This window comes from Micromys minutus (genome assembly GCF_963924665.1).
Source record: "Micromys minutus genome assembly, chromosome: 24".
In the NCBI taxonomy this organism is placed as follows: Eukaryota; Metazoa; Chordata; class Mammalia; order Rodentia; family Muridae; genus Micromys; species Micromys minutus.
The window spans coordinates 9124574-9149126 of NC_137959.1; the positions used below are offsets into that span (position 1 = coordinate 9124574).

Consider the following 24553-nt stretch of genomic DNA (forward strand, 5'->3'; position numbering starts at 1 on the left):
ATGGCTCTGCAGACCCCGGTGTTGTCCCCGGCCACACCCACGTAAGTGTCTGGGGTGGGGGCAGGAGGGCAGAGTGGAAAGGCTGGGGGATGGGGGGACGCCGTCCTGGCCTAGGAGCCCCAGCTAGCCTCTCTTAAGGAGCCCAGGGGAGCACAAGGGGAGGTGGTAGCCAAACTTGGGCCTCCTTGGAAGGCAAGTACGCAGAGAGCTAGGCCTACTGCAGAGTTAGGGGACAAATAGTGTCCAGGATCCAAGAATGTGCATCCAAGTTTAGTCCTTGTCACCAACCCCCTCAGGAATGCAGCAAGAAAATGCTCGAGAGTCCAGGAAGAAAGGCGCGCCTCAACTTCCAAAGACTGGCAAAGTCATAGGAGGCAATGGCCACCCCTCTGCCCCTTGTCAGTAGCAACCGAGTTATGGCTGAGGCAGGACCTTGGAGTTGGCGATGAGCAATGTGGCTGCAGGTGTGGGAAGTTCGTCTTAGCTGAGGCTATTTCACAGTGAGAGAGGTTTGGTCCAGTTGGCAGCTCTTGCCCAGTATGGGGCTAGTTCCCTCCTTAGGAGGGAGCAGGATGGCCAGAGAGGTTCCAAGGGATTATAGGAACTCCAGTAGGGACCCCAATTCTGTCCTTTATTTTTCTGTGCCCTCCACTGCATTATTCACCAAGTACAAACCTGGTTGCTTAGCAACAGGAACCTGATCCACCCCCCCCCCAAGGAAGAGTTAGGGAGATAGCATCTTAGGAGTGGGACAGCTGAGGGGGACTTCAGCCCTCCCCCAGGGACAGAGTGATGAGCAAGAGTCTAGACTTCCCCAGGGACATCTGTCAGGCAACCTTCAGCCCTTGCCCTAGGTGAAATCCCCACCTCTAGGAGGGTCTCTGGCCTCCTATGGGTGTCCGAATGAGGGTCACTCGAGCCCCTGAACCCTACACTGTGTGTTGCCAGTGCTGAGGGAGAAGTTCTTCATGTCCTCATTCACCCGTCCAACTTGAGACAATCTCATACTGTGTGTGTGTGTGTGTGAGTGAGTGAATGTGGTGTGTAAGTGCATGTGTGGGAAAGTGGTCACTGAGAGTGTGAATTGTGTGGGTACATGTGTGTGTGTTCTGTGGATGTATATGTGACGTATGTATATGAGAGTGTGTGGGTGCATATGTGTGTGTGTCCTCTGTGTGTGTGTGTATAGATGAGAGTGTGTGTTTGTGTCTTTTGTGAGTGTGTGTGTATGCGTATGAGAGTATTTACAAAGGTGTGAGGGTAAAACTGTGTGGGTGTGAAGAGCGTGTGTGTGCATGTTAGAATGTGTGCAAGGGTGTGAGAGTACCAGTGTGTGCATGTGTTAGTGTGCACAGAGGACAACCTTGTTTGCTGCTGCTCACACTGGGCTTTCCCCTGCTGCTCCAGAGCTGGGAAGACAGGGCCAGCTGTCAGCTTGTTCTGGGTGCCTGCCCCAGTCCCTTGGACAAGTCTTTCTGCTACTCCCCAGAACCTCAGTTTCCCCTTTGGTAAACAGGAACATTAGCACTGTTTGCCTTCTAGGATCACGAGGAAGATAAAATCTTTCTACAGATAGGGCATGTCAAAGCCTGACCCGCACGTGGCTTGTGGCTACTGTGACCAGGTCTGTTCTTAGCTGGAATGTCAGCTGCAAGAGTGGACTGCAGCCAGCAAATGGTGAGGGGTGGGGCCTGAGCAGAGGTGGCTTGTGGCCCAGCGGAAGCCTTGCAGGGCACTTAGAGCACTATAAATAGCAGGGTTATGCCTTCAGGGTGCGTCGGGAGGATCTGAGAGGAGACAGTTGGAGCTTGGACGATGTACTGGGATTCTCTCCGCCATGTTAGATTTAAATTAATAAACACTTAAAGATCTGTGTGCCCACCATGTCTGGCGTGGAGGATGACAGGCAGGTCGATGTCCCTTTATGACCATTGGCAGATGTGGGGTTAGCACAGCCCCACAATTGCTGCTCAGTTGTCAGTGATCATGTTTTTTTTTTTTTAACAATACCGGTCCTCTAACTGAAACTCCAGAGTGACCCACACCCTCCCCCCCCCCGGAAGCTGGGAAGCAGGGATGCTGACACAGTTTGGTTAGAACAATGGTGGAGAAATATCAGGTTAAACCTTAAACTTCAAATCATCCTCCTTGAAGCTCAAAGTCCACAACTAGGCAGGATGGCCCACTGACCTTTGTCTTCAGCAGGAAGGGGGTAGACAAGTAAAGGAGAGACAGCTCTGGAGTTACCATGGTAATGGTTTAATGGTCACTTCTCTCCCCCACATTCCTTCATACCCCACACCCTAGGGCTAAGGGCCACAGAGTAGAAGATAAGGTTCGGAGAGGCTAGGGACTAGCATATACCTTGTTTGGAATCCGGCAGGATTTGTGAATGTTTGTGGGAGTCTGTAGAAATAGTTATTGTAATTAAGTAGAAATTGTATTAAGTGCGGGAATTACTCAAATTGTTCTCTTGCACAGTTGGGGTCAAGCTGCTCATTTCACAGATGAGACCAAGGCTAAGAGGATGTTGTTAAGCTTTAGCATCTTAGCATCGGACTCTCTCCACACTCTAGGTTCTTCTCTGATGGAGAGGGGGAAACGGAGACAAACACTGGGTTTTTTTCTTGGCAGCTCAGTGTTCTGAGTTAGAAAGGCCTTTTTAGGAACCTGCCTGCTGAGGGATGGAGTCTCAGACCATGTGCTCTCCCCACAGGGTCATGGCGGAGAGCGCCCTCTATCGGCAGAGGCTGGAGGTCATCGCTGTAAGTGTTACACTCCCAGAGCCCTGAGAATCCCAGCTTCTTCGTGGCCTGCTCTATCTGGGTAGTGAATGTTTACCCCATAGGGAGCGAGTCTGGCTCTGTGAAGAACTGAGCTGTATCTTTCGTTCCATCTTGTCCAGGGCACCCCTCAGGCAGCTCCCGAGTCAGATGTCTGTCACTGGCTGAACAGAAGGTGTCATTTGGCACACCAAGAAACACTTCCTTCAGTGCCACCCAAGCTCCCTACATCTTAGATCTCTCTGTCTTTTGTACCCCACCCTTGGAGTCCCCTTAGGGAATCCCCGTGACTCTGTCCTTCTGGTCCCTTCTCACCTCCATTACTCTTGTCTACCTGTATGCCTCTTACCTCTACTCCCGTTTCTCTGACAGCCCTCTCTGCCCCCATTCCTCACTAGCCTATTTCCGGACCTCAGCTCTGGGCATCGTCATCTTCACACTCCATATTTCTGATGACCACTGTGCACCTCTCTTCTCCAAATCTGCTTTTCATCCCATATTCTAGCCCCACAATCCAGAACCCTTTCTAGAACCCATTGCCAAACGGCCCCTCCCCGAACCCTGACTCCACCCCTCTGCATCTCCTCTTCTGCCACTCCATGTCAGACGTCACCTCTTAACACCCCAACTTTCTAAAGCCCGTTTTTCACCTCAGCCCTGGATCCCCCTGTTTCTGAAGTCTCGGATCACCTGTTGTATGCCTCCTTTTTCTAGTCTCTTTTGTAGTCCACCTAACTTGTCCACCTCCCCCATTCCCAGTTTTCTGGACCCTCCTCCTCAGCACCCCAACTTTAAGTAGCTCTCTTGGGTACTTTGCACTATCACCTCGGAAGTTTATGTCTTCCAACACAACCTCCGCACCCCGATTTACTGCAGATATTTCTGCCCTATCTCTGTTCTGCTTCTATATACGCCTGAATCTCTCTGGATGTCTACCCCTTTACCCCCATTTTGGACTCCATTTCACAAGCACCTTCTCTTTATCTAGACCCACATATCTCTGAACCCTTCCCGCCACCCTTTTTTAAAGATTTGTTTTTTTTTCCATTTTGGGTTTCTGTAGCCCAAAGTAGCCTCTAATTTACTACTCCCTTTGTAGTCCATGCTGGCCTGGAAGTTATGGAGATCATCCTACTGAGTCTTGGGGTTACCAAGAGTGTGCGCCTCGCCTGGACATTTTCCTTTCCATCTTAGAAGGGCAAAACCCTAGTCCCCATCTCTAGGCCCCGCCCCCAACCCCCATCTGCGGACCACCATTGGGCGTGGGCCTGGCTTCCGCAGCATCAGGGCGCGGCCGCCTGGTCCTGCCCCGCCCCGCCCCTCTCGCTGCTGAGTCAGCGCTCTGCGGCCCCCACCCGCGGGAGGACGCCCCGGGAGTCCCGGGAGCCCCGAGAAGGCGGGCGGAGGGCGGCACTGGGCCCGCCCGCAGCTCTGGGTCGTGTGTGCGCAGGAGAAGCGGCGGCTGCAGGAGGAGATCGGCGCCGCGCGTCGCGAGCTGGAAGAGGAGAAACTCCGCGTGGAGCGGCTCAAGGTTGGGGGCTCCCGTCCAGCCCGGGCAATGAAGTGGGGTGTCTGTGTGAGTCCAGCTGAGAGACAATAGGAACCTCTGCCCAATTTGGGAAGGGGGAGATGGAGAGGTGGTGGGTGGGCAAAAGGTAACCATGGAGACAGCTGCCCCACTCTGGAAGAGTATGGGGGGGCGGGTAAGGGTCGGGGTGAAGAGCTTCATCCTAGTTTGGTGATGAGTGGAATCTTAGGCTAATGTTGGGGTGGAGAGGAGCGCATTGAGATGTCTTTCCGGGCCTGGCAGAGCCAGTCGACTGGGCAGGCTGAAAGGATGGTGATTGTATGCCTCTGCTTCGGAAGGCTATGTGCTGGCATGGTGGTGGGGGACGAGATATGGACATGTCTCCCATCCTGATGGAGGCGCCCTTTGGGTGGTTGCAAGCAATGGATGGGAAGACCTCCTGTGGTCAGTCCCGGACTCCCTTCTCATACCCAGAGGAAATCTCTCCGAGAACGTTGGCTCATGGATGGGGCAGCTGAAGGGCCAGAGCGGCCGGAGGACCCCGCCTCCAAGGACCCACAGTCGCCCGAGGGACAGGCCCAGGCTCGAATTCGCAACCTAGAAGACAGCTTGTTTTCGTGAGTCGAGAATCCCTGCTTTTGAGCCATGTCCAAGTCTTTGGCAGCCCTAAGCAATGGAGCAGGTTTGGTCCAGACCGGCTTTCAGCAGCCTCTCTCTTCCTCAGACTCCAGTCACAGCTACAGCTGTTGCAAAGTGCGTCCACAGGTGCCCAACACAGACCTGCTGGCAGGCCCGCCTGGCGCAGAGAGGTGAGCAGGGGCTGAAAGAGGCGAAGAGGAGGGGGCTGTGGCCAATAGGGTTAGAACAGGACCCAGCAGAAATGTGCTGCCTTGGTCTCTTTGCTCTGTGCAAGTTGGTCGTCTCGTCTAGACCTTAGTTTGCTCATCCCTAAAATAGGAATACCAACTCAGAAGTGCCTTTGGGAGGGCCAATGAGATTATAATTGAAAACTACTAGCTCAGCCTCGAAACCCAGGAGCTTGAACTCGTGATCTTCCTGCCTCAGCTTTGCCAGTGATAGGATTACAGGTTTCTACCACCAAGCCTTGATCACAAAGGGAGTTTGTGTGCATTCAGGTGCATGCAGCTGCTCCTGTCTCTCTTCACATCTTTCCTTCACTCCACGCTGGTTACGTTGTCTCTTTTCTATTACTCCTTTTACCCATCTAGCTCACCTGGGCAGTGCTGTGTTCTTAGCCTGGAACAACGGTCTCCAACTCAGCACTCTGGACAGGGCACACCCCACGCCCAGCCCAGTCTCTAGGGGAAACCTTGTCACCCCAGACCTCTTGAGGCTTCTTTTCACTGCTGGCTCTGGCCCCTTCCTATTTACAAACGCTGTGTATTTATTACCTCTTGTCATTGGAACTTAAATTCTGACTTCATCAGACTTTTTAGGCTGAGGATGTGGCTCAGCAGCAATACAGTGCTGGCCTAGTGTGGCCAGGCCTTGGGCTCCACTCCAGGACTTTCACGGTTCCCCCAAATCCTTTATTTATAGTCACCTCAGAAGCTGGCCACACAAGCGCTAACATGGTATATTGTTTAAGCAGGCGGGGCACAAACATACCTGGGAGGTAAAAACTGGAACCGATTTGACCTTGTCTCTGTTCACCTTGCAGGGTCCCCGTCCTCTCTCTCAGCCTGCCATGGGGGCAGGTCCTACAGGTAAGCACTGGAGTCCCTAAGGCCTGGGGTACACCAGACCATGTGACTCAAAAGAATCTGGAATAAAGGTCCTGATATCCTTGTTCTTCTTCCCCCCTTGATTCCCCCAGGCCCCACGGATATGGACAAGAGAACGTCCCTGCCAGATGCTTCAGTGGGCATGTCGCCTGAGTCTCCTTCTGATCCCAGGGAGGAGTCCACTGGGGTTCTACCAGCCTTGAGGCCATCCCCTGAGGCTATAGGGACGTCTATAGAAGCCAATGGTCCCTGCCCTGGGCACAGCCCCCTCCCAGAGCAGCTGAGCCTAGGGGTGTCAAGTGTCACTAAGGCCAAAGGAGATGGTGCAGTGGAGGTGGTTTGGGCTGGGCTTAGAGCCACCGAGAACAGTGCCACGGGCCCCACAGATGTGGAGCTGGAGGCTAAAGTGGAAGAAGTGGTTCTGGAGGCCATCGGAGCCAGGCAGGGCACCAGCAGCCCTGAGCTCCCCACTTGGGTGAAGGAGGGCAGAGGTGTGGTGGAGGTGGTCTGGGAGGGGCTGGGAGGCAGCGATCTTGATGTCACAGGGGAGTCAGGCAGGGATGCAGAGACCACGCAAACCAGTCCTCCAAGACTCCAGGAGGGATTTGAAGCTGAAACTTGCAGAAAAGAGGAAGGTGCTTCCAGAGATAGTCTTGAGGGCATTGGGCAGGGAGGTCCTGGAGTAGAGGAGGGGTCCTTCATCTGGGTAGAGAGAGTGGCCCTCAGCGAAGACTGGGAGGAGATCCTGATGGAGGGTTTGGAAGCACCCCTGGGGGTAGGGTCTGCAGGAGGATCTGAGCCCCGAGTGGGTGACACGTCCTGGGAGATGGAGAAGGGAGAAGTGGAGAAAATGGAGGGCATAGAAGACAAGGAAAGAGTGGAAAAGCTTGAGGCAGAGCAGGAGGAAGGGGCAGCTGTGCTGGCAGATGCGACCCAGGGAAGGGAGGAAAGCGAGGCAGAAAAGATAGAGTCAAAAGACGGTGAGGGCCCCTTTCCAGCAGAGATAGCAACAGATGATGAAAAGTGGGAGGTGAAAGGGAAAACAGACGAAGAGGCTTTGGAAGTAGAAAAGGGGGGTGAGGAGGAGCCTGTCACAGAGAAGCCATTGGTGGCAGAAAAAAAGCCGGAGGGCTCACTGGAGGCAGAGAGAAAAGAAAATGAGTCGCCGTTGGACCAGGAGAAAGATGGTGAGGGCTCGTTGGACAGAGAATCAAAAACAACTGAGATATTATTGGATAAAGAGACAGCAGATGAGAGCTCATTGGGTGAAACTAATGGAGGGAATAAACTATTGGATGAGGAGACAGAAGGTGAGGGCTCATTGGATGAAGCAACTAAAGGAAGTAAGAAACTATTGGACAGGGAGGCAGGAGGCAGTGAGCCATTCTCAGAGGCGAAGAAGACTTCAGGCGCCAAGGATGATGTGAGTCTAGAGGAGCAGGGTGAATCCAATGAAGAAGCAGAGTTTCAGGCGGAGGATGCCAGCCAGCCAGGAGCCAGTCCTTGTGTCCAAGAGGAGCCCAGATCAGAGGAGCAAGGACTGCAAGACCCGGAGAAGCAAGAAGGCCCGGTAGAAGAGGCAGCCAGGAAGCCTGAGCTCTGTACTGAGAGTGAGGGTCCCCCAGAGGATGCCACCCCGCTCCTAGCTGAGACCCCAGCCCCGGAGCAGCCAGTAGAAAGCCAGCCACTGCTCCATCAGGAAGTGTCCAGCACCAACCCTGCACCTACGTATGCACCCGCCCAGCAGCTTGAGCTGGCTGAGGTCAAAGAAACCAGTGGCCCCAAGCAAAAGACGTGCCAGTGTTGTGTGGTCATGTGAGCCTACGCCTGGCGCCCAGCACCCTATTCCTCCTCTCACAGCTACCTCGCTGCCTGGCATCCAGCAGAAGGTCCCAGGCATAGACAGGGCACCACAGGACTGGTGGTAGCACCTAGGAGCCAAAGGCCCCTGTGCTCACTTACACCTGGGCTTTTAGATTCCCTGCCCACTGCCTGTGGCCCTGACTCCCTTCTGCAACGAAGCCTTTATACTTGAAAATTAAATGTTAAGGCACTCTGGCTTTAAGAAAAGAAAGTTTATTTATTTTGTTATTTATCTTTTATTTACTTTATGAGTGTGAATGCTTTGTCCGTGCATAAGTAACCATGTGTGTGCAGAACTCGCAGAAGCCAGAAGAGGGCATTGGACTCCCTGGATCTGGAGTTACAGGTGATTCTGAGCTGCCCTGTGGGTGCTGGAAACTGAACCTGGGTCTTCTGCAAGGGCAGGGAACCAAACTTTGGTCTACTGCAAGAAAACAAGGGCTTTTAACTGCTTCAGGCCCTTGAACGTGTCTTCCGAATCACCTCCTCAAAGCCTGCTTGGAAGTTGATCTTACTAGAATCTAAGGTTCTGACTAGATGAGGTAACGCACACCTGCAATCCCAGCCCTGGGGATGCTGCAGCAGGAGGGTCACAAGTTCGAGACCAGCCCTGACTACCTCTCAAGCCTCTGACAAACTGGGACAAACAACATCAAAATGGTTGTGGCTGTAAGAGCATGAATTCCGAAGTAACAAACAGCTGTTAAAGACACAAAGGCAAGAAAAACAACAGTTGGGCGTGCTGGCACACTCCTTTCTTTTCAGTCCTTGGGAGGCAGTACCAGGTGAGTCTCTGTGAGTTCCAGGCCAGCCCGGTTTTTAGTATCGAGTTCCAGACCAGCTATAGTGAGAGCTTCATAGTCTCAAAACACTAAAAACAAAAAGGTCTAACCCAAGGGACACAGCCCCTATAAAGCAGAACAGGCTAGAACCTGGGGGCTGGAGGTGTCAGAAGGCCCAGCTCCTCTGGCGTGGGCAGGAAGTGTTTCTCATACCCAGTGTGAGGTGGGACAGAGGCTTTAGGGGACTCCATGTCAGGCTGTAGCTCCATTTCCTCCACCTCCAGGATGGGTCCATCCTTGGGTGGTTGGGGCAGGCTCACCTCCTGGGAAGATGGAAGCTTGAAACTCAGTGGTCCTCCCTCCCACTTGCCCCAGCATCCTCCAGTTGGAAAGTGGTGCTCCCATGGGTGCCATCTTCTCACCTTTATGTAAGGTTGCCCAGAATTGCTGTTGGCAGGGTCAGGAACCCTCTCCCAGATCCATTGGGGAAGCAACTTGTGTCGCCGGTGTAAGCACCTGGCCAGCAGGGACCCGGTGGCAAACATATTGCTAGAATCCATGAACTTTCTGAGCCCCAAGGCCACCCAGCCAAGGCCTAGCTGCTGAACCCCATGTCTGACAGCCTTACCTGGTATTGGCCAGGCTCAGGCCACAACCCATCAGAAGCAAGCCCCACAGGGACAGAACCCAGGGCAGAATTTTCCACCGGATCCTATTATCTGTGGGTGGGGAGAATAGTTGGGACTAAGTAGGCAGCCATCTTGAACGAGGGGTCTGTGAATGGGAGGGGCTTTTGTGTGGGTGGGGTTGAGGGTCCAGCCATCATGAAGAAGGTGTGAGATTTAGGGCGCAGGGGTGTGCTGACAGGCAAAGCCAGTGTTGTGAGTGCTGCTGTTTCAGACATACATTGTTGGATACTACAACAGCAGTTAGCAGAAGCAGACCTGGGGTGTGGTCCTGGGTTCTGTCCTCGGCACTGTTCTATACATGAAGCCCATGTTATGACTTCAAGACATCCCTAGCAGGAAATGGGCAAGCATCTCCCCTTCCCCAGCTCATACCTGACAGGTGAATTGAAAGGCTGGGACCAGGTGGACCCTCTCCTGCAACGGTGGACACCATCACCCACAGTTTGAAGGAACCCGAGTGAAGGTTGGGCAGAGTGACAGTCTGGGTTTGACTGCTCACTGAAAGACACAACCAAAGAAGTTGGGACAAGCAGTGAGATCATGCCACAGGACCTTTGCACATGCACTGTCCCCTCTGCAGTTTTCCACACAGTTCTGTCCCGGACTTCTTTGTTTACTTCTGTGACGTTTTATGATTTTTCAGGAGGGTTGCACCGTAGGCATGCCATGGCACACATGCCGAGGTCAGAGGGCATTCCTTCTCACCACCCATTCCACCATAGGGGTCTTGTGCTTTGTGGAGGGGCTTCATTTGGTGAGCCATCCCATAGCCCCCACCCGCCCCATCTTCTGTAAATGTTGTTCCATTTTCACTTCCTTAACAAATCTTCCGACCCCCTCATTTTAAATGAACCCCCATTTTGTATATAGCTCTAATCACCACAGGGCATTCTGATTAGATATTATCTCATTTGTCTATGTCTCTGAACCGGGAAGTCAGCTCCTGAGCTCGAGTGCTTGTCTCCAATGCACGAGGCCCTGAGTTTGATCTCCAGCTCTGAAGAGGCAGATAAAAAAGCACAGGAAAGAAACAGTCAAGGACATAGAAGCATGTGCCTGTCCTCTCCCCTGCACAGAATGCAGCTTCCGGGTTAGGTTGAGACGCTGTCTCAACAAACAAAAAAATTAAAGTGTAACAAACCTGCTGTGTGTGAGCAGAATTTGGTAAGCTGCAAGGGGAGATGCTGAAGTTGCCAGAATGTTCCCAGGGTGAGAGAGTTTTCTTTACTTTGTTACTATTTACTTTGTCTATGTGTGATGATGGCATTATGTGGCTGTAGGAGGACAGCTTGCCTTAGCTGGTTCTCTCCCTCCACCATGTGGGATCCAGGGACTGAACTCAGGCCCTCAGACTCAACATCCGGAGTGCTAATCTGGTGAGTCATTCCCAGACATGTGAGTCACATTTTGTAACAAGGTCAAATAACTTTTATAGTTGGGAGGACAAGAATAATGATTTTCTTTCTTCAGTGATGGGGATGAAACCCAAAGTCTTGTACACAGTGAACACCTCTACTGTGGAGCCATACCCCAGTCTGGCCACACCCCACACGGGGGATTCTAGACAGGAACTCAGTGGGAGGTACCATCCAATAACAGTACTTAAAAAAGACAAATGTTCTTTTAGATTGTTTCTTATGTTTGTGGGTATTTTGCCTGAATGTCTGTCTGTGTACCACATGCATTCGGTGCCTATGGAGGCCAAAAGACATTGTCAGTTACTGGGACTGGAGGTCCAGATGGCCATGAGCCGCTGTGTAGATGCTGGGAACCAAACCCCTGGAAGAGCAGTCAGTGCTCTTAACTGCTGAACTCCGGCTCCAGGAATCTGTCTCAAGGGGTCCAAAAGGAAATGAAAATTATATGCAATCTTATAACTCCTGTTGACGGTGAGGGAACCTTCTTAGTATATTTAAGCCTGGCTTTGCTTGAAACTGGATTTCTTCCTTCCTTCCTTCTTTTCTTTCTCTCTTTCTTCTTTCTTCCGATTTCTTCCTTGCTTCCATCCATCCTTCCTTCCTTCCATCCTTCCTTCCTTCCTTCCTTCCTTTCTCTCTCTCTTCCTTCTTTCTTACTTTTTTCTTTCTTGCTTGCTTTTTTTTCTTTTTTCTTTTTAAACCTAAAACAAAGCTATCTAAGAATCTAATCCTCTTCATATTTTCAGTCGCATGAAATATGATAGGTCGTCATCACTGTGGATGAGTAGAGGCTGGAGCCTCCATCTTTACTGTATCTGTAAGCCTATTTCAGTGGTAGCCAAGGTTGTTCTGTCCTCCGGGAACTTGGTGAGTTCCCAGAAGCTGGGAATGTAGGAGCAGGGTGGGTGAGGGGCGGGTCTTAGGGATAGAGGGAGGAAGAGGAGGCATGGAGCTTACCATTCCTGCAGACTGTGGGGCTGCCTCTGCTCTGTATGCAGAAGGTATAGTGAGTAACCTGGCCTCGGAGCTGGTGCCTTGGTACCTCTCCCCAAGCTACAGCAGGTGTTCCTGGGGGGTCATCTCGGAGTCGCCAAACTGCTGGCCCAGCAAGGGGTACTGTGAAGAAACCCAGAGTGTCAGTATCATTTTTGCTCCACTAGCTCCCCGTCCCCCTTCATCCTCCTGCCCCATTTTACCTAATGCCTCTCTGAATCCCCAAACTGGGGGTGCAGCAGCTAATCCTTCGGAGTATAATGCAGTCACCATAATTCGATAGGGGACCCCTCCTTTGAAATCCCCTGGGAGGAAGAGGAAGAAGAGAACATTTGCAGCCTCCACCCCCTGCAGTGCCGACTTGTAGGAACTGTTGTTTGGGTCCCAGCTAGGCTACTCCACAAAGAGTCCGTGAGACCCGATGGCAGATAAGAAAGCTGTAAGCAGCACAGGAAAGCACCAAGTCCCTGTTGTGTGACTTGGGCCGGCGGAGGCAAGGCTGGACCACACAGAGAGACCCTGCCTCCAAGAACTAAACCCTGGGAGGGAGAATGGGGCTCAGCTAGTGGCTTGATGCAGGCTAGATACAAGGAGCCCCTAGTTGGGTCCTCAAGAAAAGCAATATGTCCTTAGATCACTGAACCTTTATTTTATTTTTGATACAAGATAGTAGAATATAGTCCTGGCTGGCCTCGAACTCACAGAGATATGTCTACCTCAGCCACCTGAGTGCTAATTAAAGGCACACAGAAGCACAAGCCTGGAACCCCATCACTTGAAGGACGGAGGCAGGAGGATCAGAAGTTCAGGGTCATCCTTGGTTAGTAAATTCAAGGCCAGCCTGGGATACATGAGACCCTCTGGAAGGAAAAAAGGCTAGAAAAATAAAATAATAAAAAAATAAAATAGGAGCTGGAGAGGTGGCTCAGAGGTTAAGAGCACTGACTGTTCTTCCAGAGGTCCTGAGTTCAAATCCCAGCAACCACATGGTGGCTCACAGCCATCTATAATGAGATTCGATGCCCTCTTCTGGTGTGTCTGATGACAGCTACAGTGTGCTTATATATAAAATAAATAAATAATTCTTTGAAAAAAAAATAATACCCGGGTTATGTGGGTGTAGTACTGCAAGCCTTTAATCCAGCCAGGCAAGCTACACTGTTTTGAAATGAAAAAGGATCCATGGAGATGGGGAGATAGTTCTGAGGTTAAGAGCATTGGCTGCTCTTCTAGGGGACAAAGAGATTCAGTTCCCAGCGCCCACATGGCAGCTTAAAACTGTCTGTAGTTCCAGTTCCAGGGGGTCTTAGAGCCCTCTTCGGGTTCTACATGCTACACATGTAGCTGTGTAGATGGGATTCCAGGTGTACCTGGTGACTATGCACTTAGTACACGTATCCAGACAAAGTACAGACAGACAGACAGACAGACAGACACACACACACACAAATAAGAAGCATGCCTTTAATACCAGCCCTCAAGAGGCTTGAGCAGATCCTATGAGTTCAAGGCCAGCCTGGTCTATAGGGTGAGTTCTAAGACAGACAAAAATACACAGTGAGACCCTGTCTCAAAAATGAAATAGAATAAGGAGTCAGTAGTCAGGGGTTTGAGAGATGGCTCAGTGGTTAAGAGCACTGATTGGTCTACCAGAGGCCCTACGTTTTCTTTTTTTTTTTTATCATTTTTTTAAAAGATTTATTTATTTACTATATATAAGTACAGTGTAGCTGTCTTCAGACACACCAGAAGAGGGCATCATATCTCATTACAGATGGTTGTGAGCCACCATGTGGTTGCTGGGATTTGAACTCAGGACCTCAGGAAGAGCAGTCAGTGCTCTTGACCACTGAGCCACCTCTCCAGCCCAGAGGTCCTACATTTAATTCCCAGCAAACATATGGTGGCTCACAACCATCTGTAATGGGATCTGATGCCCTCTTCTGGTGTGTTTGAGCACAGCTACAGTATGTATGTATGTATGTATGTATGTATGTATATCAGGTACAGTGGCACACATCTTTAATCTCAGGATTTGGGAACTGGGTCTTATCTGGCTTCCTGTGTCAGCAGGTGATCTCTCTCTGGCACAGACTCACACTACAGCACCCTAGCCAGAAAGAGAGCACTAAAGTCAGCAGACACAACACCTTGTGCTCTTGGTCCTCTAAAGCTGTAAGCTATACAAATCTCTTTACAGCTGTCCAGCCCCAGGTGTTTTGCAACAGCACCTGGGATCCCAGGTGTCAGGGCCTGACCTGTTAACAAAGCGCTGAGGTTTCCAGGGGGGAGACGGATCCAGTTGAGCTTGTCTAGGCTGTCGCCATCTGGAGCCCAGTCTACCACGTATTCCCGCGGTCTCCTGGTCCCCTGTTTCCAGGTCACCTTCATCCCTGGGTCCCCGTCAATGCTGTTCACTCCCACAGCATGGGGGGCAGATTCTGGAGCTGGAAGTGGTAGGAAACACCTCTAATGTTCCTTCAGAAAAGCTCCTGTGTCCCCCAGGGTACTAGAGAGAAAACTCCCTCGTTGTTTTACCCAAGCACCGCAAAGACAGGTTGGTGAGAGGCGCCCAGCTGCTGCTGTTTCCAGGAGAGACCACAGCCCACTCCATCAGTGCAGGGATGGGGAACTTGCAGCACGGAGCCTCTTCTTGAGTTGTAGTAACATCTCCAACCCCAAACCAGACCGTGTAAGTCACCTGCACACAGGGTCCTGGGTCCTGAAGGGGAAGAGAAGCTGTGGTTAGTGAACCCCCCATTTTATTGGGTGCCCGCTATTTATGATGGAAGGGCACTTGTTAAGTTGAGCAGCTCAGCAGCGTGCTATGGATGTAGACACTGAGTCGTGGAGAAGTTTCCCGGGGTTTATAAAGTATGGCTGGGAAGGGAAGAAGATGTCCCAGTGGGTATGAAGTTTAAGGAAGAGCCTGGTGTGATAGTCCTGGGAAAGGCAGCGTCCTCTGGCTTCTTCATGTATACACATCTAAACACATATGAGCACACATATGTGCATACACAAATACTGTTGATCTTTTTCAAGATTTTGTGTGTGTGACTGTGTATGAGTGTGTGTGTGTGTGTGTGTGTGTGTGTGTGTGTGTGTGTGTGTGCCAGAGGGTTCCCTGGAACTGGAGTTACAAGCAGTTGAAAGCTGCCCGATATGGGGATGTGGGGGCTTGGATCAAACTCACGTTCTCTAACATACACTCCCCTAACCACAGAGCCATCTTTCCAGCCCACATTCATTTATCTGTGTGTGTGTGTGTGTGTGTGTGTGTGTGTCCACTCATGAAGGTCAGAGGACAACTTCTCAGTAGCTGGTTTTCTCTTTCTCCCTTGTTTAAGGTGGGGGTCTTCCTTTTTCAGATTGTGCTGGCCGGCTAGCTGGCCCAAAAGCTGCATCTCTCCTACTGAAGGAGTGCTAGGGCATACCTACAGCATAGCACCCAGAAGGTGGTGATGATGATGATTACTTTAAGATTCATTAGCCAGGCATGGTGACACACACCTTTGATCCCAGCAGGTGAATCTCTGAGTTCAAGGCCAGCCTGGTCTACAGACTGAGTTCCAGGACAGCCAGAGCTACACAGAGAACCCTGTCTCAAAACAGTCTTGTCTCAAAAGAATAAAAAATTGTTTAGATACTTCTGAGTTTGAGTGTAGGAGTGTTTTGCCTACATGTGTGTAAGCACGCCCTCAGAGACCAGAAGAAGGCATTGGCTCCCCTGGAATATCTGTGAGCTGAGATGTGGGTTCTGGAAACTGAATCTGGGTCATCTTCAAGAGCAGCCAGTGAGTACTGATACTGAGTGTCTCTCCACATCCAGCTTTTTACATGCTTCCTGACATTGGATTTTTTTCATTCAAACTTGCTTCATTTCCCAGTTCCTTGTCCTCTGACATCCCCACAAGCGTGCAATGAACTCGAATGCGTGCACACACACACACACACACACACACACCGGATCTCACATACAGAAGGCTGGCCTCAAATTCTATATATAGGCAAAGACCTTGAACTGTTGTTCCCTGGCCCCCTTGCTTCTAGCCTGCACCGCTGGGGTTCCAGCTGCACCATCACATCTGGGCTCATGCAGTGCTGTGGATAGAATCCATGACCTCGGACATTCTAGGAAGTTCTACTTCTGGGCTGCGTTCCAGCAGAACCTAAGAGCTTTGAAACATTGATTAAGGGCTCCTGCCCTGCCGCTCACCTCCGGCTCCCTCCCCTGTGGCTTTGTAGCTTCCTCCCAGTGGAAACCTACAAGCATGAGAATGTGTAATAACTTAAAGTGTTTCCAGCAAACTCTAGCAGGGCACAATATTTAACACCTTCAATACTACGGCTTAGGAGAGTCAGGTGGATCTCTGTGAGTTTGAAAGTATAAATGTACACACACATGCATTTACACACGTATACACACAAATATGCTTTGGCATGCATGCGTGAATACACGTACACAGTGTAAATCTCAAACAGCCCTGATCTCGAACTCACTCTGGCTGGTCTTGAACATGCAATCTTCCTGCCTCGATCTCTCCAGCCGTTGGGATCACAGGTGTGGGCCACCTTGAATCAGGATGTCTAGGATACCCTACTGCCAGTTTGACTGCAGCGCCGAAGCGTCTAGTCTACGTTTTACATCTTGCCAAGATGCGCCGAGATCATGTCCTGAATCTAGACCTTCATATCTCCTGTCTCCTGCCTGGGACTCTGGCTCCAACCGGACACACCTCAGATCTCCCACAAGCAGGTGGTATTGGTGGAGACCCCACCCCGTCCCCGCTCTTAGAACTAGCGCTGCAAGAGCGCTCTGCATTCTAGGAAAGAACCTCCAGGGGGCAGCAGAGGAATCTATTGCTGCTGGGGGCGTTCCCAGGCCCTTCCTGCAAAGAACTACCTTTGGACGTGTGGCTCACCTTCCAGACAAGCAGGGCTGCCCGGTTGCCAGATGTTTCACAGACGGTCCCCGATACCCACACATCTTCAGGAGCTGATGAGGATGAGGAAAGACAGGTGCAATTAGATGGGCAAGACTGCCTGGCCTGGTGTGGGCTGAAGCCCAGAAGTGCAAGACAAATGGAGCTGTCCTCACCCAAGAATGGCGTCTGGAAGGACAGGTCCGGGCTCCACTCGCCCCATGGATATCCATTCTCCACTTGGCAGCGGCCGGATACCTGGTAGCTGGTACCAGGTTCCAGGTTCTGCATCTCAATAGGAGTCAGCAGGTCTGTCCTCAGCTGTGGCTCCAGCTAGGGAAACAGATGGGGTCGCCCTTTGCTGAGAAGACTTTTTTCTTCTTTTTCAACGCTGTGGCCCTGGGTCTGACACAGGCTAGGCAAGTCTTCTATTTCTGAGTTCCAAGAAGCTCTCAGCGTGTGTACAGATATTGATACTAAGTGTCTTCCTCTGTTGCTCAACATCTTACTATCTTTAAACTTTATTTATTATTGTGTAAGGGGGTGTCAGAGGACAAGGATAGAGTAAGTTCTCTCCTGCTACCTTTGTGTGGGTCCCAGAAATCGAACTCGGGTCCTAAAGCTTTACTGACCACCGTCTTTCCGCACAAAGTTATCTCTCTCTTTCTCCCCTTTATCTTCTGAGCCAAGAGTCTCAGTGACTGGAGCTCACTAATTTGTTAGACTTGGTGGTGGGTCAGACCTGAGATCTGCCTCTGCTGAGGTTACATGCTGTTGCCTGTCTTTTCATTCGGGTGCTGGGACCACACTTATGCTTACTGAGCGATCTTCCAGCCCCAGCCTGCACCTTGGTTGTTTTATTTTCTTTTTTGAGACAAAACTGTAGCTGATTAAGAAACTCACGCAGGCCAGGTGTGGTGCTGCACACCTTTAATTCCAGAGTGAGAGGCAGAGTCAGGTAGATTTCTGTGAGTTTCAGGCTAGCCAGGATCACACAGTGCCTATCCCCCAAAGCTACTCGGGCAGTATCTAGGGGTGGCAATGAAACCCTGCCGTCCTGGCGCTCAGGAAGCTGAAGGTGGAGAACTGTGGCTTCGAGCCCAACCTGGGTACCTAACTAGACTCTATGAGAGGAACGAGAAACAAACGAGCAAGGTCGCTTCTGAGGCCTTCTGTGTGGGACTTGGGGTGACTCCCTGACAGGTGCCAAGTGCAGCTCTCTGCTCTGTAGGATTCGGGGTTCCCGTCTACCGGAGGCAGAGTAGGAAGGAAGCCCACACTCACCTGAGTCCACTCATTGTCTTGGCATTTTCTGTACCGGAACTGACAGATCATAACTTTGTGTGGTGGCCACATGGGTGGTGACCACGGCACAGTGACCTCCAGAGTTGCTCCCTTAGAAAAGTCCACATCAGAGAAAATCTGGGGGGTGTCTGGCTTCACTGCAAATAAGCCAGAGTGAGCTGAGCCAGGGCCTTCAGCCACCCTCCCACCCTCTCTGCACTAGCCTTCCCACCCCAGGCCGCTGCGTTACTTTGTGTCTCCAGGTTCACAAAGACAGGGGACCAGAGAGGCTGTCCTTCTTGTGTCCCCCAGATGAGGAGTTTGTCAGCCTTGGTGAACTGTTCCCGGGGGATGATCACCCAGTTCTGTCTGGAAGGCACCGTCACCTCCTGGATTCTACCGGGATGGCTGTGAGGAGAGTTTGCGGAAGAGACACATGTTGGCACAGGCTAAGCTCCCATCCTCGAACTTCATGCCTCACCCTGTTCTGCTGGGGTCTGACTCCCTGCTCTTATGTCAACACTGTGTGGCCCTGAGGCAAGTGACTTAACTTCTCTGTTCTTCTTCAAAATGTATGCAATACACGTGCACTGTGAAAGAACTCAGCGGTGGGTCAGGTGACTGACAGTTCACACACAGACAGGAAATCCCAGAGACAAGAAAGCAGGGCTGTCAGAAAACAGCTTCGCAGCGGAAGACCCTGTCTCAGAATGCATGCTGTCTTCCATGGCTCCTCCCAAAGCCCTTTTTGTCTGCCCTTTACTTAGCGCAACTGAAATGGGGTTTTCAGATACCTTTCCCCTGGACCCTGCACCCTGAACCCCACCAGGACCAGCTTTCGTTGTGATTACAAGCCCTAAGCTGATTTTTTTTTTTTTTTTTTTTTTTTTTTGAGACAGAGTTTCTTATAGCTCAGACTGATCTCAAACGGGTTGTGAAGCTGAGGTCGGCTTTGAACTCCTGATCTTCTTGCCTCCATCTCCCAAGTGCTGTGGTAACAGGTGTGTGTCACCACGTCGAGCGTGTCACCAAGCCGGCTTAGACTGGTGTGTTCATAGAGTGAACTAAACTGCTCAGAAAAGTTAAGTCATCTGCCCGATGACATACAACGATATAAACCTGCTTCCCAGTGCTCAGCATGTTTACCATGTGCCTACCGCGTTGATGGGCAGAATCAATCATGGGAGGCTTGTGTCGTCATTACTGTGGGGGTAGGGGCTTAGGGAGGGAAAGTGACTAGACCAGCATTATGCAGTAAATGGGTTAGCTAGTTTGAGGGTCTTTGAGAGTGTGGAAGGAATTCCCAGTACCTGGTCTGAGGGGCACGCGGAGGGGGCTGTGATCCTCTTAATCAAAGTCACTTGAAATCTGAGTGGTCACTTTCCGTGCCTCAGTTTCCCCTAGACCACTCCAGGGTACTCACTATTTCTGACTCTGGTGATACAGCACAGGTGGAGTCTCCAGGTCACCCAGAGGTTCCCAAGAGCATTTCAGGATTCCCAAGGGGCCGACGCTATAGCACTGCAGTGGGCCAGGACTGCCTGCAGGGGCGCAGAGAGCCGAAAGGACATGGTCAAGCCGCCGGGGCCTGAACTTGCCCGACTGTGGATGCGTCCATCCTCCGACACCTTAGACGTGCGGAACGGGATCGCAGGGCCTGGCACGTGCTGGGACGGCGCAGAGGGAGTCCCGGGCCCCTTTCCGTCCTGCTACATCCTGTTGTCGCCCGGTCCCCGCTGCCCTACAACTGTTACCCTGAGCCAGCCACTTACGAAGCTGCTCACCGTGGGGCCGCGTCCCAAGCAGCAGCGGTAACAGCGGCAGCAGAAACTCCAACGGCTTGAGGCGAGTAACCCGGAGCAGGCTCATGGCTCGCCGGGACAAGTGACACAGCCTTGTAGGCCTGGGGCTTACAGCCTGCGGGAAGGAAGCCACCCCGCCCCTGGCGGGAAGTCCCCAAATCCGCCCACCCCCAGCAATGATACGCACGCGTGCAAATGCTCAGAACTGAACCTTTATTTTGTGGTGGGAAAGTCTGAGTACTGGGGACCTGCCGCCCTCAGTCCTGGGGTCCGCAACAGAGTGCTCTGGTTTAGAGACTGAAGGGAGAGGAGCAGGAGGAGGCAGGTTGGTCAGGTACAATGGCAGCAATTAGAGCCGGATAGAGGGCAGAGGTGGGGGGGTGGGGTCTTAGTGTAGCCAGTTTGGGTAGATGGGCATCTGATTGCTGCCAGGCTACTGGGGGTGAGGTTGGGAAGAACTCAGCCATGAAAAAGGTTCTGCTTGGGATAGAGAAATGGCTGGCAGCAAGGTGGGGAAAGGTTGGCACGCAGGGTAGTGTGTGCGTCTTGGCAGAGGGTCCGGAAGGAGACAGTGGAGCCGTCAGTGCCTTGTCTGCAGGAACACTCGTGAACATCGCGCAGCTGACGGCAGGCTGGAGTCACGGCGCGCTTCCCCACCGCTCAACCCGGATCCTAGCACAAGCTGCTGATCTGGCTCTTGCTACAGCCCCATTCACAGCAGCTGCTGGAAAGGCCGGCCAGAACGTCTCGGCTGCCCCGAACCACTCCGGGAGACCCCTGCCAGCTGGATCGACCGCCATAGAAGGCCTGGGGTGACTTGGTCATGGCCAGCCACTCGCTGGAGCCCACAGCTTCGTCCAGTTCACTGGTCAGGTGGTCTGTATTGACCTCTCCATCAGCGAAGAAGTCCCCTGCAAAGGCAAAGAGGATGAACGGGGCTCAACCCTGTTACGTCTCTGGCCTGGAAGACCAAGGTTGCCATTCTGGATTTGATTTCATCGCCTCGAGGGTTCAGATGTGGCTCTGCCGTCAGTTTCAGTGCTAAGCCGGACTTCCCTGTCAGTTTCCATCTTATTCTTAATTTAATGTGGACGGGTAGATGAAAGTATGCATTTGGAAGCTGGGCTCCCTAAATCAGAATTGTAAATGGTTTTCTTTCCCACACAGCCGGGGAGGAGGAGGGAAGATGATAATAACTCCTACTTTTTTTTTTTTTTTTTTTTTTTTTTGGCTTTGCACTTTTATTTTGAGTCAGGGTCTCAGGCTGTCCTTGAATTCGTGACCTTCTTGCCTCAGGTGCCCAGAGTACTGGGATTCTAGTGCTACCAAGCCCAGTATGTCGTCCTTGTCATTTGCCCTGCCTCTAAGGAGATACACTCTCCTGATTGGCCACCTGTGACTCCAGCCACACTAAAGTCAGCCCTCTTTTTTTTTTTTTTTTTTTTTTAAGATTTATTTATTTATTATATATGAGTACACTGTAGCTGTCTTCAGACACACCAGAAGATGGCATCAGAACTCATGACAGATGGTTGTGAGCCACCATGTGGTTGCTGGGATTGAACTCACGATCTTTGGAAGAGCAGTCAGTGCTCTTAGCTGCTGAGCCATCTCTCCAGTCCCCGAAAAGTCTGCCCTCTTAAAGAATTCTGCAAGGTCTCACCCACTGTATCTTCCATTTCACCAGGAACAGTCTCTGCAGGAAGTAGCAGGGGCTAGAGAGGCCGGAAGGGAGCAAAACCCAGCCCTGCGCCCAGCATACCGCTTTCTCTCAGCTAACTGGGATAAAAAAACCTGCTGCGCCCTCACCCACAGCAAGGCACCCAGGCACCTCAGGGGCAGCAGCACCTCTGTGTGGTGTCCCTACACACAGCCAGGACTCGGGAAAGGGTAGCCTAATGGCTTTCTGATTTCCACACCCCTGCCTCTAACTCCAAGATGCCCGGCTTCCTGCTACCTCAACTCCACAATTGAACCACCCTGGTCCTGGGGAAGCTTAAAGGACAGGCAGAGGTGTTCCTACTGCACGTGGCTAGGCAGGGACTCTATTCTTCTACACCCCTTTCTTCCTTTGATTTTGAAAGACCCGAGTCTTACCCTGTAGTCCAGGCTGCCTTTAAATATGAGTTTCTTCTGCCACCACCTCCTGAGAGTTTGGAAGTTCAGTGTGCACCATGCCTGGCCCATATAGCCTCTGTTTTGTCTTTGTGCCCACCAGCACACCCGTTCCAGGTGGACTGCCCTTCCTTCGCACTCACCCAGAGAGTCGTGGGCCAACATGTCTGCCCGGCGCCATCGTGAGCCCCCGCAGGTGAAGATGACCGCGCGGATGAATTCCCGACCGCAGAGCTTCACCCCGTAGGGCGCGGGCCTCGCCTCGGCCTGCAGCCCCAGAGCCCCGACGAGAGCCCAGGAAGCCAGCAGCAGCAGTCCGAGCGTTGCCATGATCAACTGAGATGCCCGGGACCCAGGTGGCTCTGTCTGTACCTCCTCCGATCCCCTATTTGTACAGGCTGGCTCCCAGCCCCGCCCGCTGACCTGGGTTATCTTCCCAGCAGAGGGGAGGCAGTTGGCAACCTGACCTTTACCATTTCCTTGCCAAGAGATAACCTTTCACGCAGAAAGGGTGACATGGCTCAGCTTTCTGTCATCTTCCACATCCGAGTAATTCTCCTGCTTCTGTCTACTACTAAGAGCTGGGATTAAAGGAGTAAGTCACCAGCCATCTCTCTTTTCTCTTTAGACAGAATCTCCTAGCTAGCCATCCTCAAACTCTCCACTGGAGCTGGAGAGAGGGCACAGTAAATAAGACGCCTCCTGCTCTTTCAGATGGCCTGAGTTTGGTGCCCACTACCCAAAGCAGGCAACTCACAATTTCCCGTAACTCCAGCTCCAGGGGATTCGACTCCCTCATCTGGAGCCTGCGTGTACATGCATATATATGCATATATATGCTCATATACAGACATAAATAACAATAAAAACCCACATCTTTTTTACAATAAATAAATATATTTGTTTATTTTTCATTCTGGCCTCAGTTCCCCCTCCCTCCTCTCCTCCCAGTCGTTCCCCCCACCTCCCCCTGCCTATCCACTTTGCCTCCATTTTTCTATAAAAGAAGGAAGGCCTCTGGTGGATATCAACAGCCCAAGTATATTAAGTTGCAGTAAGACTAGGCACATCTCCTACTGAGGCTGAATGAGGTAGCTCAGTAGGAGGAAAGGCTTGTTTATTCATTTTATATACAATATACTATACACACACACACACTGTCACTGTCACTGTCCTCAGACACACCAGAGTCACTATCTTCAGACACACCAGCAGAAGGCATCAGATCCCATTACAGATGGTTGTGAGCCACCATGTGGTTGCTGGGAACTGAACTCGGGACCTCTGGAAGAACAGTCAATGCTCTTAACCACTGAGCCACCTCTCCAGCCTGGAAAGGGTCTTAAAAACAAGCAAAATATTCAGAGGTCAGCCCCTGCTCCCACTGTAGGAGTTGAGTCCCACATAAAGACCAAGCCACACAACTGTAACGTGTGCAGAGGACCTAGGTCAGTCCCATGCTTGCTTCCTGGTTGGTGGTCCAGCCTCTCTCTCTCTCTCTCTCTCTCTCTCTCTCTCTCTCTCTCTCTCTCTCTCTTTCTCTGTGTGTGTGTGTGTGTATGTGTGTCTGTGTGTGTGTGTGTGTGTGTGAGTGTGTGTATGTCACATTTATGAGGGTTCTTATAGAGGCCAAAAGTGGAACCCGAGTTATGGGTTGTCCTGCTGACGTGGCTTCTGGGAACAGAACGTGTGTGCTGTCCCCATACAAGAAGAAAATGCTCTAACCAATGTGCTGCCTCTCAGCCCTCTGAATTTCTGGGGTGACCTGGAATGACTTTAGGGCTGGAGACATAGAGATGGCTCAGAGTTTATGTGCACTGGCTGCTCTTCCAGAGGACCTAGATTCAGTTGCCAGCACCCACATGGCGGCTCACGACCAGAAGTAACTCCATGTCTAGGGAACCTGACGCCCTCTTCTGGCCTCTGCAGGTACCAGACATGCAAATGGTGCTCAGACAAGCATGTAGACAAAACACTCACGTTATTTTAGATAAAAATTATTTTAAAATAAAAGCCCTGAACCTGCGGTGAATTCTCCCCCCGTGCTGCTCACAGACCACCACTTAGTGATAAAGGTTTTCTTCTTAGTTTTCTTTGTATGGTAGCAAAAGGGCAGAAATGGGAGGGGAGGGGGAAGAGAAAGAAGGGAAGTGAGAGAGAGAAAAGGAAGAGAAAGAAGGGAATGGAAAGAGACGGAGGTGTATTTTATATATGTTGATTATTAGTTTCAGGGTCCTGTACCTGCTATGAAAGTGTTCTACCATGGCTGCATCCCAAGAGCTTAAATTTCTTTTAAAAATTGAGACTTATATAATTTCATTTTATCTATCATCTATTTATCTACTATCATCTGTGTACTCTCTTCTATCTAGCTCTCTGTTTATATATATCTAATATTATCTATCTGTCTATCGAGGGTGTGTGCCGCGGTGTACACGTGGAGAGGCTGGTGGACAGCTTGCAGAAACCAGATCTCATATACCACCACATGAATCCTGGGACTTAAACCCAGATTTCCAGGCTTTGTGAAATATGCCAGTCCTTCTGTCCTGTGTAAGACAGAGCATCACTGAGTTACCAGGTTGACCTTGAACTTATTCTGTAGCTTAAGTTGGTCTTGATGTTGCTG

The 24553-nt window shown here is 51.3% G+C and overlaps 3 protein-coding genes across 3 annotated transcripts; 1 reads left to right on the forward strand and 2 right to left on the reverse strand.

The window, feature by feature from the left end:
• Positions 1 to 7875, forward strand: PALM3 (paralemmin 3; the record flags this gene model as incomplete). The annotated part of the gene is made up of 7 exons (XM_080937247.1): positions 1 to 41; positions 2717 to 2765; positions 4234 to 4314; positions 4786 to 4928; positions 5036 to 5120; positions 5993 to 6038; positions 6149 to 7875. 7 exons carry the CDS (start codon positions 1 to 3, stop codon positions 7873 to 7875), a joined length of 2172 nt encoding a protein of 723 aa, XP_080793373.1.
• Positions 7876 to 8844: 969 nt separating this feature from the next.
• Positions 8845 to 19876, reverse strand: IL27RA (interleukin 27 receptor subunit alpha; the record flags this gene model as incomplete). The annotated part of the gene is made up of 14 exons (XM_080936640.1): positions 8845 to 9024; positions 9124 to 9250; positions 9330 to 9420; positions 9763 to 9888; positions 11766 to 11924; positions 12005 to 12106; positions 14060 to 14248; positions 14340 to 14523; positions 16724 to 16797; positions 16900 to 17056; positions 18008 to 18165; positions 18258 to 18415; positions 19431 to 19548; positions 19792 to 19876. 14 exons carry the CDS (start codon positions 19874 to 19876, stop codon positions 8845 to 8847), a joined length of 1908 nt encoding a protein of 635 aa, XP_080792766.1.
• A 605-nt stretch (positions 19877 to 20481) lies between these two features.
• RLN3 (relaxin 3) lies at positions 20482 to 22254 on the reverse strand (the record flags this gene model as incomplete). Its single annotated transcript, XM_080936805.1, has 2 exons — positions 20482 to 20720; positions 22068 to 22254. 2 exons carry the CDS (start codon positions 22252 to 22254, stop codon positions 20482 to 20484), a joined length of 426 nt encoding a protein of 141 aa, XP_080792931.1.
• Positions 22255 to 24553: the final 2299 nt, after the last annotated feature.